The sequence below is a fragment of the Pelophylax lessonae genome, assembly GCF_965119305.1.
Source record: "Pelophylax lessonae genome assembly, chromosome: 5".
In the NCBI taxonomy this organism is placed as follows: Eukaryota; Metazoa; Chordata; class Amphibia; order Anura; family Ranidae; genus Pelophylax; species Pelophylax lessonae.
Window position 1 is genome coordinate 516,770,202 of NC_138772.1, and position 14,159 is coordinate 516,784,360.

At 45.0% G+C, this 14,159-nt stretch overlaps 1 protein-coding gene across 1 annotated transcript in view; it reads left to right on the forward strand.

Annotated features, from left to right (window-relative positions):
- Positions 1–14,159, forward strand: part of FER1L6 (fer-1 like family member 6) — a gene marked incomplete at its 5' end in the record, with an annotated part of 316,530 nt that overhangs the window by 189,246 nt on the left and 113,125 nt on the right. The window contains 4 exons of the mRNA XM_082257934.1: positions 585–719; positions 4,397–4,546; positions 6,172–6,282; positions 10,834–10,995. Coding sequence (XP_082114060.1) covers positions 585–719; positions 4,397–4,546; positions 6,172–6,282; positions 10,834–10,995 — 558 coding nt within the window. The remainder of the gene's footprint in view (positions 1–584; positions 720–4,396; positions 4,547–6,171; positions 6,283–10,833; positions 10,996–14,159) is intronic.

Genomic DNA, 14,159 nt, shown 5'->3' on the forward strand with positions numbered 1-14,159 from the left:
ACACTCTCCTGCAGCCTCATAGGACAGTCAGAGTAAAATGAAAACACCTCCTACAAGCTTTAACCAGACACTGATAGAAGTCATAAGACTGCTATATACTGCTGATGAGAAAAGGTATTAGGCAGTTTTTTTTTACTAAAATAATTGGATTTCCATGTTCTGTGTACTGTGGGAGAGCAGATATAATGAATGCAAGCTCCTGGGTTTAGTAACACTTTAAGCAGAAGCTGTCAGGCATTTAGGAGGGGATCCAGTCACAGTCCTGCTGCTTCCTGAATGCCTTTTTATGTTTCCCTTTTGCTGAACATCAGTTAGTCATGGGGCTAATGTGCCACAACCGCAAGCCAAGCTTTGACCTGAATGTCCAAATTTGACAGGTGGTGCCGCCTGTCCGCTTGGCATGGTGCAATATACTTTCTGCAGCCATGGCATGTGAAAGGAATCCTTCAGTTGTGTTTTAGGTGGGCAGTTGGGCCACTTGTGTGAAAGAGGCCTTGGTGTTTTAAGCTTGTTACATGTAAGCCAGTATTGTTTTATGTTTCACATGTTCCTGATGTCCTGATTTTGGTCTTTCTGCCCCACAGATTATTTCACAGACGCTGTCACCCACATGGAACCAGATGCTGCTATTTAACAACATCCTCTTGCATGGAGAGTTGCAGGACATTGTAGATGACCCACCGAACATAGTCATAGAGCTGTATGATGATGATGCACTGGTAAGGAACAAAGCTAGTATTTAAAGCGGTATTAAGCCCAAAACCAAAAATCTAAAATATAATATATTGCAGCTTACCAATCAGTACATGTGATTTGATGGCTGCATTAGTTTTCTTTTATTTTACCCTCTGTTATCACCTGGTGATCTGGCCAGTAATACACCTCCTGTATTAGTGAGACACATCTCTGGATGAATGAGCACAGGAGACAATGAAGGAAAGCCGCTCAGGTGTATGTTCCAAACCCGGTGCAGGTCAGATCCGTCATCCAAGAGTAGAAAAATCCAAGTTTGAGACCGCACTCAAGGTGTTATGATGAAATCAAAAGCTTTCTTTATTCCTCATAAATAAAGTAGACAGACAGTGTACAAACAGACGTGTCGGGTTGACGCGTTTCACGACGCTGTAGGTTGCTTACTCACACACAGTGTGGTTATGAGTAAGCGACCTACAGCATGGTGAAACGCGTCAACCCGACACGTCTGTTTGTACACTGTCTGTCTACTTTATTTATGAGGAATAAAGAAACCTTTTGATTTCATCATAACACCTTGAGTGCGGTCTCAAACTTGGATTTTTCTACTCTTGAATGAGCACAGGAGACACAGCAGACAGCAGAATAGTTAGTCTGAAGGGGGTGGTAGTGTTAAATGTATTAGCAGGTTTAAAAACAGTATCTAAGCCAAACTCCAGCTCACACTTTATAATCAGTTACAGCAAACAAATGTTTTTTGGGATAAAGGTTTTACATGAATAAAAAAAATACTGATCCTTTTAGCCACCCCTTCCAGTGGTAAATGGTTTGTATCATCCATGTTAGGTGATACATTCTGCTGGAGAGCTTGAGCTTTTGAAACATAGTAAACTGGCTGGCTCAATCACCAGATGAAAATAAAAAAAAGAAAGCCTAAAAAAGAAAATGAATACAGCCATCACATCTAAGAATTGGTAAGCTGTAAAATAATAAATGTTTGCTTTTGGGTTTAATACAGCTTTAATTGATTTTAAGTTGAGGCAGATAATGGGGCAGGCTGGATTCAAATGTTAATGCATGAAAAATAATGTCACATATTACTGAATTAACAAAAGGGTCATGTGAGTTCTTTTATAAATTCAGTTGGTGCTCAGTTTATCTGCTAGGGTAGATGTTGAGTAGTGATGGGCCGAACACCCCCCTGTTCGGTTTGCACCAGAACATCTCGAACAGGGAAAAGGTTCTAGCGAAAACCTATTAGTCTATGGGACACGAACATGAAAAATCAAAAGTCCTCCTTTTCTAGGCTTTATATGCAAGTTATTGCCATAAAAAGTGCATGGGGACCCTGGTACTGTCCTGGGGGACATGCATCAATGCAAAAATTGTTTTTAACCACTTGCCTACTGTGCACTTAAACACCCTTCCCATCCAGGCCAATTTTCAGCTTTCAGCGCTCTCACACTTTGAATGACAATTGCGCGGTCATGCTACACTGTACCCATATGAAATTTTTATCATTTTTTTCACACAAACAGAGCTTTCTTTTGGTGGTATTTAATCATCTCTGGGTTTTTTATTTTTTACAAAAAAAAAGAAAAAAGACAGAAAATTTTGAAAATAAAATTTTTTTTCTTATTTTCTGCGAGTAAATTTTGAAAATAAATTTTTCTCCCTCACTGATGTGCGCTTATGAGGCGGCACTGATGGGCACTGATAGGCTGCACTTATGGGCACTGATAGGCTGCACTTATGGGCACTGATGAGGTGGCACTTATGGGCACTGATGAGGAGGTACTAATATGCCGCACTGATGAGCACTGATAGGCGGCACTGATAGGCGGCACTGATAGGCGGCACTGCTGGGCACTGAGAGGTGGCACTGCTGGGCACTGAGAGGTGGCACTGCTGAGCACTGAGAGGTGGCACTGACGGGCGGCACTGATAGGCACTGATAGGCGGCACTGATGGGCACTGGCGGATGGCACTGATGGACACTGACGGGTGGCACTGATGAGCACTGATGGGCGGCACTGATGAGCACTGATGGGCAGCACCATCAGTGCCCACACTCAGTGCCCATAGTGCTGCCAGTCAGTGCTCATCAGTGCCTAGATGAGCAGGCACTGATGGGCACTGACTGGCAGCACTATGGGAACTGATTGTGGGCATTGATGGGGCACTGATGGCGGGCACTGTGGGCACTGATGGGGGGCAATGTGTGTGGTTTTTTTACCTTCAGTAATCAGGGCACTGGTGATCAGTGCCCTGATTACATTTGTCTGTGTCCCCAGCGGCTGTCGACTCCCCCTCCTTCCTCACACTGCAGTGTCTGTGTGAGGAAGGAGTGCCGGCGATGAGAGATGATCTCATATGTTTACATATGAGATCATCTCTCATTGGACGGCTTGATCATGTGGTGAATGGCCGCTGTGATTGGCCATTCACCACGATCTGTGATCGGCCGTGTCCCAGGGACACGGCCGACACAGATTCTCCCCGATGCACGCTCGCAAGAGCGCGCGGGGGGGGGGGCGTGTCACTGGAGGCCGTTTAAAAACGGCCTCCCGAAAATTCGAGTCCGCGCTGCAGCCGTATATAGGCTGTAGCGCGGATGGGAGGGGGTTAAAAACGATCATTTTTACAGCAGCAGTAATTTTATTAAAGCTTAAAGTGAAACACTAAAAATGAAAAATTCCTTTAAATAATTTGCCTGTAAAGTGGCGCATCTGTACAATGTATAAATCTTGCAGCAGCAATACTGACATTTCTAAAGGAAAAAATGTCACTTAAACTTGCTTGTGGCTGTAATGTGTTGTCGGTCCCCCCAAAACCTATACAGGACCCTTATCCAAGCATGCAGTCTGGCAGATCAGGATAGGGGGGGAACGAGCAAGCACCCCCCCCCCCCACTGAACCATGCCCTCAACATGGGGAGGGTGCTTTGGGGTGATGGGGACAAGGGCCTCTTCCTGACAACCCTGGGTTGTGGTTGTGGGGGTCTGCGGGTAGGGGGCTTATTGTAATCTGGAAGGGGGCCCCCAGATCCCGCCCCCCCATCTGATTGGGTATCGGGTACATCGTACCCCTACCCATTCACCAAAAAAGTGTACAAAAAAAATAAACACAAAAGACAGTTTTTGACAAGTCCTTTTTTCAAAAATAAAAATAAAAAAATGGTATCCCGCTATGTAAATCCATCGTCAATCATGACGCTCACCGCACTCAAAAAATAGAAAAAAAATTCAAAGACGCTTCAACTCTTCTAAGGCCTCCCACCGTATGCCGCTCTAGAGCTTTGACAGCTGTTTTATAGGCAAGGGCCGGGGCCACCCCGTTTCGTCACCTGGCGGCAGTGGCACCATCCCCGTCTGACGTCACATGACTAAAATAATTGCATTTCCATGTTCTGTGTACTGTGGGAGACCAGATATAGTGAATGCAGGCTCCTGGGTTTAGTAACAAATTTATGAGCTGCAGGTTGTATATCTGCAAAAAAAAAAAAACTGTAAGTGTAAATATATTCATAAACTGAGTAATAATTAAAGGTCAAATCCAAAACCTAGATCTCTATTGTGAGTGAATATTGAAAACATTTTTTTAAGTAACTTTCATGAAGAATGTTATAGATTCCCCGTGTTATTACCTGTTCCTCCCAGTATATGTTACATGCTATAGATGGCATTGTGTTGTTACCTTTCAGGGTAAACCGGAGTACATTGGATCCACTGTAGCAGCTCCATCAGTCACATTATCAGGTCAGACCTATTCCCCTGCCAAGCTGGCCTATTATCCCTTGTTCTGCGGCAACCTGTCGGGTGGAGATCTGCTAGCTGCCTTTGAATTGTTTCAGGTAAGTTTTTACTTGTATACTGGGCCATATTTGATGCTGTCTAGAGTGACTAGAATAGGGGAGTGATCTGGGAGCCCCCTGGTCATATATTGTATATTGGGCACCCAGGGTAGAAAAGAGTCCGTGGCCAGAGAGAGGTCTATTCTCGATAGGGTCTGATAAGTACCGGAGCAGCAGGAGTAAGCATGGGACAGTGGGCTCTTAAGTCTCCATACGTCAGGTAGTCCCAGTTCCCTACAGTGCCTATAGAGGGGAGTCTCTACCTGGGGGCACGCTGGATTTTTAACCATGCTGGGGTTGCATACACTATTAAAGTCCCTTAGGACCAGCAGAGGGATCCCTGGGTAGTCTGCCAAGAATGCACCTATCCTCCAGATTACCTCGCTGTTATATGGTGGAGGAATATATACAGACCCCAAAATACATTGTCTAGAGAACAAAGTACACAGCAGTAGAAGAAATCTGCCCTGAGGATCTATCAAGGTTTGCTTGCAGGAAAACTGTAGTTTGGAAGAGATTAGTATACAAGAGCCTCTGGCATATGCAGAATACACAGAGTGGTACTGGGTAGGAAACCTTCTTTTCTGCAACAGAGAAACAGTGTCGTGTGTTAGGTGTGTTTCCTGCAAGCAAATGATTGACGGAGCATATTGGGACAGTGCATTAAACATGGCACGCTTTTTAATTGGGTCCTTAAGTTAAGTCCTCTAATGTTATTATGGACCTTGCTTTGTGCACTGGTCCAAATCATTTGGTGGAGGGGAGAATTATGGTGTGGGGTTGTTTTTCAGGGGTTGGGCTTGGCCCCTTAGTTCCAGTGAAGGAAACTCTTAAAGCGTCAGCATACCAAGACATTTTGGACGATTTCATGCTCCCAACTTTGTGGGAACAGTTTGGGGATGGCCCCTTCCGGTTCCAATATGACTGAGCATCAGTGCACAAAGCAAGGTCCATACAGACATGGATGAGCGAGTTTGGGGTGGAGGAACTTGACTGGCCTGCACAGAGTCCCCTTAACTGGAATTGGCCAAGCCCAATCCCTGAAAACAACCCCACACCATAATCTCCCCCCACCAAATGATTTGGACCAGTACACAAAGTAAGATCTATAAAGACATGGATGAGCGAGTTTGGGGTGGAGGAACTTGACTGGCCTGCACAGAGTCCTGACCTCAACCCAATAGAACACCTTGGCGAGCCATACCTTCTCTCCAACATCAGTGCCTGACCTCACGAATGCACTTCTTGAAAAATGGTCAAACATTCCCATAGACACACTCCTAAACCTTGTGGACAGCCTTCGCAGGAGGGTTGAAGCTGTTATAGCTTCAAAGGGTGGGCCAACTCAATATTGAACCCTACGGACTAAGACTGGGATGCCATGAAGTTCATGTGCGTGTAAAGACAGGCATCCCAATACTTTTCACGATATAGTGTATTATGTCTATTCTATGTACAGCAACCCTTCTAACTTCTGTAGAGTTAAATAGTCTAGATATATAGTCTACAGGGGCTCCACAATTGTACTTAGATGTGCTATCCCTAACAAATGTCTACATTTCCAAATACTTAGTCCAAGTCTGCTCTGTGGTTTCCATCGCTATATAATTCCCTTATTTGCACAGATTCCTGAATCCGGAATTCAAAGCCTGCCTCCCATTGAGACTCCAGACCCTAGTCAAGTCTATTCCGTCCCATCAAACATCCGTCCAGTACTAAGTAAATACAGAATAGAGGTAAGTACACTGGAAATGCTGTGTGCCTGGCTGTGTGTGCACCAAGGGGAAAATAGGGCCAACATTCACCAACAACTCTTAGGGGGGTGCGCTACAGTTGTAAGCCTGTCAGTAGTAAATGGTTTGTCAAAGGAAGCTGAAAAAATACAGACATACTGGCTGAATCACCAAGTGAAAAAAAAAAAGAAGGAAAAAAAAGCTTAAAAAAAGAAAACGAATGCAGCTACAACATCTTAAGGATTAGTAAGCTGCAACATATTACATTTTGAATTTAACCAATCATATATACATAAATTAAGATATTTGTTGAGGGCCACCCTTCCTAAGAAATCAATAGGCAATTTTTAAAAGCTTCAGAGATATTATTGTAAGACAGAGTTCACATTCTAATAACTTTTGGGCAGGTGCCCCCACTTTTTTTTAAAATATATAACATAAAAAAAGAGAAACTGTGATTTAGGCACTACAGTGAGAATTACTCAGAATGTCGAAATTGCAATATATTGATAACAACAGTTCTTTAAAAAGGTAGAGAGCACCCCACTCCCTCCCCATAAAAACAGGCCATAGTTGTCCAGTCATTCATTCACACACTTCCACAATCCTCACCTCTCCTAACACTCTAGTGTGAGAATGATAAATGCAAAACTATCTAACAACCATTCTTAATGGAGTTGGCAAACACACTCAGATGCCACCCAAATCCATTAAAATTAATCAAGTCTAAGCAATCGTATGCAATGCAGATGCCCAGAATTCAAATGATGATTATCTCTTTGGCAAACTTCCATTTATCCAGCAGGTTATAACATCTGCTTATTGTATAATTGATTGTGCATACAGTACTCCCGTCATCCACTTCCGAACATAAAATGATTGTTGGAAAAGTTTAGGATATTTTATCTGCATATCTGTATTATTCGACAAAAGTTCAATAAAAATGAATTGTGAGCGTTGGCTACGGAGTATCTTTTACCTATCCACTGGTCCACTGACGGTACTCTTGTCTAATGCAGAAAGGATACATTAAAGCAGGGCTCAACCCAAAAAGGGAAACTCTGCTTGTCTGCCTCCTCCCCCCTCCGCTGCCACATTTGGCACCTTTTGGGGGGGGGGGGGAGCGGGTGCCTGTTTTGACAGGTACTCGCTTCCATTTCCGGCTGCATTCACCGCGGCAAACTCAGACAGAAGTTTAGCTCCCATCCTCCTTCCCCCGCATCTGGCCCAATCAGAGAGCGCAGTGCTTTTCGTGAATGCGCAGTTTGGGACCAGCTGTGAAGCCACAAGGCTTTTTTGCCAGTTTCCCTTAGTGGAGATGGCAGTGGCAGCACCCGATAGCCAATTGAAAAATCTCAGGCTCAGGTGAAGACATCGCTGGATTCCTGGACAGGTAAGTGTCCTAATATTAAAAGTCAGCAGCTACAGTATTTTTCTGCAGGAGCCTGGACCTCCTGACTCTATGTCAATTACAACAAGAAGACAATCTTCTGAAATCCATAGATTATCCAATATTTTTAAAGGACAAAAGATCCATCACTGGATATTATGAGCCACTCAATGGGCACCCGAAGGCAAGTATAATAAAGTGGACATTGTTTAAGGGTTTAGAGCAGCTTGAGATAACCTAGCAAGGCCAAATTAAAAAGTGATTAAAGTTTGAAGAAAAATGGGCAGCCTTATCCTACTTTTGTAGCTTCAGTGAGAAACTTGGAATAAATTTTCATTCACAATGCAGGGGCCAGTAGTACCGTATATTCCCGAGTATAAGCCGACTTTTTCAGCATGTTTTTTTATGCTGAAAAAGCCCCCCTCGGCTTATACTCGAGTCACAGTCTCACTTACCTTTTCCCCGGTCAGTGCACATGCGCCGCTGCCGCTCAGGAAAGCCCTACACGTTTGGCTATTCCCGGGCAGACAGCGCATGCGCGGTGACGTGTTGGCGCCGGGCGGCGCCGTTTTTAAATGTAAGGCGGAAAGGTAAGTGAAACTCCTCCGCAGCCCCTGCATCTTCTCAGGAGATGCAGTGCTGCGGGCATGGTACAGGAGATTCCCCTGTACCATGCCCGCAGCACTGCATCTCCTGTACCATACCTGTACCATCTGGGCCATGCCTGAACCATCTCCTGTGCCATGCCTGAACCATCTCCTCTGCCATGCCTGAACCATCTCCTGTGCCATGCCTGTACCATCTCCTGTACCATACCTGAACCATCTCCTGTGCCATGCCTGTACCATCTCCTGTACCATGCCCACAGCAGCCCTGCATCTCCTGTACCATGTCCGCAGCCCCTGCAAAATTCCCGCAGCCCCTGTTTTGGGTCTCGTGGTGGTCCAGTTAGGTCCAGTAGCTGCTGCATTTACCACCCTAGGCTTATACTCGAGTCAATACGTTTTCCCAGTTTTTTGTGGTAAAATTAGGTGCCTCGCCTTAAATTCGGGTTGGCTTATACTTGAGTATATACGGTAAGTAATGCAGTGTTCAGTAGTAATTCAGAGTTTATTGGTCAGGAGCAAGCAGCACAGAGTTCAGAGGTGAGTAGAGAATGAGGCAGAATTAAGAAGTCATGAGCATGTAATGCAGAATTCAGGGCTCAATAGAATTTAATGAAGAGTGCAAAGTCAGGAGTATGTAGTGCAGGGTTCAGGGGTCAGTAGTAAGTAATACAGAATTCAGGGCTCAATAGAAAGTAATGAAGAGTGTAAAGTCAGAAGTATGTAATGCAGGGTTCGGGGGTCAGTAGTAAGAGACATAGAGTTCAGAGATTAATAGTAAATGACGTAGCATTCAGAGGTCTGTAGTAAGTGACATGGAGTTCAAAGATCAGTAGCAAGTAGTGCAGAGTGCAGGGGTCAGTGGTAATTAATACAGAGTTTAAGGGTCAGTAGTAAGTAATGCACAGTTCAGAGGTCAGTAGTAAGTGACAGAGCGTTAAGGGGTCAAAAGTCAATGATCCAAAGTACAGAAGTCCGTAATGGTGCAGAATTCAGGGGTAAGTAGTAAGTAGCACAGAGTTCAGGGGTCAGTAGTAAGTGATTCAGGGGGTCAGTAGTAAACGATGCAGACTATAGAGGTCAGTAGTAAGTGACTCAGTGTGCCAAGTCAGTAGCGATTCAGAGTTCAGGAGTCAGGGACCAAATACACTGTTGTTTCAAGCCAGTGTTACAAAACTAAGTCAAAATGAAGCTCCTTTTTCCTACTGTGCTAATCTGCCCTTGGTCACTCAACTACCAAAGAACAAAAAGAGGGGAATTGGGAATGTGGGACTTTAACGGTACTCAGGACATGATAAGTATTAAGAGATAATCATTCAGTATTTATAAAAAATCATCTTTATTTCTGATACAATCCCAATAAAATTGCTTTCACATTTGATCCAAACATATTCATGTAAACGAGTAAATACAGTTATATTTGTACATCAATTTCCTACCGGTTTCGCCAAAATAGCTTCCTCAGGGAAATGAAGACATATATTACATGGTTTACTGAAGCATGAAGTCTCCAACAAACTGTGAAGCAGAAGATAAAATAGATTGCGGGCTTAGTTCCACATGCTCAGCACGTTCAAGCAGCAAAATGACCCTACCTGATGGGTCTCCTGCAGAGGGGATGTTAGGCCCGACCATATAGATAAAAAGTGGCCAAAGGCACATATGCAAGTAGATTGCCTCCTATACCTAGCGCGCCAAAAAGGTCTCAGCTGTTTTGGGCTTGTGAGTTTAAAGAAATTTGGCTCCAAAATCCAAAATGTAGGAAAAGACATGAAGGACTTAGATCGAAAGAGACTGGCTTAGAATGTGAGCACTAAGTATAGTTAGTAGAAGGAACAAGCCAAATTTTCCAAGATAAGGCGTAAAATAGCCTTTCAAAGCAGAGAGACACACTTCGGCGCGCAGGGAGTGTATGAGCACATATGCTCATATATATATCATCAGGAGAAGGAGAGCGTTTTTTCCAATGTACAGACACAAGGCAGCGTGCTGCCATGAGGATATGGTGTAACAGCTTCTTATAGGGGTTGGAGAGTTTTAAGGGGGAGAGGCCCAGAAGGAAGAATGTTGGTGACCATTGGATAGGTGACCTAAACAGGCTACCCAGCAGCTGTTGTACTGAGCGCCAATGAGGGGTGATCAAAGGGAAGGGCCAAAATATATATAAGAGAGTACCTCTATCTCCGTAGCAATGCCAGCAGTGGTCAGAGCTAGTGGGATAGATAGCGTGGAGTACATCCGGCCTCAGGTACCAGAAGTAGAGAATTTTATAGGTTTTCTCCTTATAGAGAGTACATAGGGAGCTCTTAGCTGCCGGAGACCAGATCGCCTGCCACGTCTCGAGGGAAATTGTATTCCTCTTTTAACAACCAGTCCCGTCTCACCATGGCTTTTTTTAGATAAGGTCTCAGATTATGCGCACTCCCCAGATAATCTTGCACTCTTGTGGTAGTTAAGGAATTGAGAGCTTTAAATTACTGAACCCCTTCCTTCTGATGGCTTTTGTTTATTATAATAAATGTTTGACAAGTAGATCAATGACCACTCTTTCTCCATTAGGTTCTGTTCTGGGGTGTCAGAGAGATGAAAAAGGTGCAGCTGCTGTCTGTAGATCGCCCCCAGGTGATGATTGAATGTGCGGGGAAAGGCGTTAAATCCTGCGTTATTCAAAGCTACAAAAGCAATCCAAATTTCAATGTTATGTCAGACTGGTTTGAAGTGGTAAGTTGAGCTGTGAGCTTCATTATACTATACTTTTGTGCCTAAGATCTATTACATCAGTAATTGTTGGGGATGGAAGGACCTTGAAAAACTTTTTAAAGCCAGTTGCTGAGTATGGTTTTAACTTGCCTCATGGACACAATCAGTTGGGGGAACAATCAATTTATTGTGCACCTGTAGATAAAACCAGTACAATTCACAGAACTTAAAGTGGAAATAAAGTGAAAAAAAATAAATAAATAGGAGCAGGCAGGCTCTTTATTGCAGAAAAAAGATACACTGAGCATGCGCAGTTCAGTTTACACTCAAGCAAGGATTTTTGCCGCCCTAGGCAAAAAAAAATTGCCGCCCCCCCTATGCTCTCCCACCCCCCATCCCAAGTTGCTGAATGGGTTAAAACCAGTGGCTGGTGCTCCATCGGTCAGGGGAGCGGGAGACGTACCTGACCACAGATCCCCCATTTCACTCCAGAGTCCAGTCCACACCATATACCCCAACCCCCCCCGGCGCCAGTTCATTTAACTTGTTTCTCTGGATGGCCACGGCCTCTCCTCCATGTCCCCTCTCCTCCCTCCTCCTCCGCCAATAGGATGCCTTCTCCTTTGGCCAATTGGGAAACAGGTCTCAGGACCAGCTTCCTGATTGGCCAGGAGGAGAATCAGTGTGGCAATAGCAAATATTCATTTGCTATTGTCACACAACTGGGTGGGCTCAGGGCGCAGTGCCCACCCTTTTTTGAAGCTTATTAGAGCTTCTGGCTCTAATCACCTGCTTCAAAATAAAAAACAAAATAAAACCCTCATCGGAATCCATGCATCCGACGCCCTGCTTGTAGATTAGGGGGCCGAATGCATGGATAGGGGCAGCGGCGCCCCTGCACCCCTAATGGACGGGCCGGCCACCACTGATTAAAACCCCTTCAGTGACTTACCGTAAGTCACTTACCTCGGGTCAGGCTCCGCTGGCACCCCTTGCTAAGTTGCGCCCTAGGTTGCCTTACTGGTAGCGCCGGCCCTGCCCGTGTGCCAGGATAACTGAACTCCTGCGCATATGCAGAAGTGATGTCATGCTGCACAGGCCAATCAAGATGGGCAAAGACTGGCACTGGAGGAGAAGATGCCGATGCCAGCAAGGTGTCTTAGACATAAAAGGAGAGATAAGCATTGTATAGTAAAGTTCAAACTTAATTGCACGTAGATATAACTGACCTAAAAATGCAGCTATCCTTTTAACAATTAGTCATTTAGGACTCGTTTACACTTGCTTTGCTCTCCGAAGAGCTCATTTTGCGTGCATGTGGGGTGGTTGCAGTGAGGCTCCACTCACTTGCATGGGTCCTAATAGGGGTATAATTCCTGCCATGGCCACGCAGCAAAGCATTGTGACCACACCATATGTACACCCCCGGCTGCTACATCTGCAGTTAAAGGGGGAGCCATTGAGGGACAGTAAAAATGCAGCTCACCACCACACCCCAGTGTAAATGTCCCTAAATGTATTTTCTAAATGCAACAAGTGTAAGTACTTGAATTTGGCTTGGTATTTGCTAAGTGAGTAGTGGTACGACCATATCAGTCTTCTGCTGTTCACTGTTCAGTCAAAAGGCTGGACTGGGGGAGAATATTCCTTAACGATAAGAGGTGTGATCTGCTTAGCTGCTCTGTCTTTCAAGTGTAAATCTCAGCACTGTACTGTATGTGTAGAAATACAAATCCTTTGGCAGGCATGTGGGCGGGCCCTACTCACCATGCACATGGGGGTACCTCTCTTGTAGGTGCTCATCAATGTCTGGGACCAGGCGGGGCCGCATTCATATGAAAGTCAAACAATATGGCGGTACCATGGCATAGAGATGAGCTATACACTGTGGGCATTAGTTAAATGTATAGAGTTCCTCTGAGAGCATCCTATCCCCTGTCACTACACACCTTCCCCAATGTATGTTGCATTTAAGGGGGACACTGTTGAACTTTGGCCACTCCACCAGTCCAGTGTACCTCTGCCCCTCACTCCCAGTGACAGAATGGGGTCCCGCCAAGCACTAGCCCGGACCTCATGTGTGCTCAAAATGAACTCCTTTTCTCTCCCGTACCATGCAGCTACGTATATGGGGCTCCATACCGCGGGTTCAGTCCCAGGTACTTTGGGGGAGCTGACCGCTACAGAGGGAGCCAGAACACCGACCCCATCACTAATGGAGGACCTGTCACCTTTACCATACATTCCCAACAGTTCTTGGTTGCTTGTGGAAACTACTCTCCTGCATCAACTCTTCTCCCAAGTTAACCCTTTGCAGTGGTCTTCCTCCATACCCCATGTGTGCTTTACAGGCCCTGTTCTTCTGATGCGCCATGTACCATCATGCACCCCTTTATGTAATTTCAGACCAGGAACAGTTAATGCAGCTTTACTGAGCACTCAGCACACTAAAACAGAGTCCAGCCCTAACGCAGGCTGCCCAGATTTGCCATGGGCCCCGGCTTCTTCAGAGGCTGTATAGGCACTGACATGATTATTTCCTGTTTATATGGGAGTTCTGCCCTCTTAAAATGTCCGACAAACAACTCAAACCGCGCATGCATGGCACGTCGTGACGCCACGGCGCCAAACCAATTAACGCACCACGCGTCACGTCATAAAGCCACTGCGCTGTGCCAACCAACACACCATGCATGCGCAGTATATACATTCAATGGCACCTCACAAGCACCTGTTTACAGGTGAAACAGCTTGGAGAAGCAGATTTACCATTTCAGGAGGTTATGGGGAACGGTATTGGATCTGCTTCCTTCCTCTTGTAACCCAAAGCCCTCTAAACAACACAAACCACTCCCTTACATAGTAAAATTTTAATCAATACCTTGAGATTATACTTACTCAAATGGATTTAACGCTTTTTTATGTATAGTAGACATTTTACATGTGACAGTGTCCAGGTTCATTGTCAAAGTCCCAGAGTTTCCACCTAGTCACTCCCAAAACATCAGAGAACTGTCTACGTGGGTGTTTCTAATTGATGCCTACATGATGATTGTTGTATAATTTAATGTAAATACAGGATGCCTTAGGGCAGTGATGGCGAACCTTGGCACCCCAGATGTTTTGGGACTATATTTCCCATGATGCTCCTGTACTCTGCAGTATAGTTGAGCATCATGGGAAAT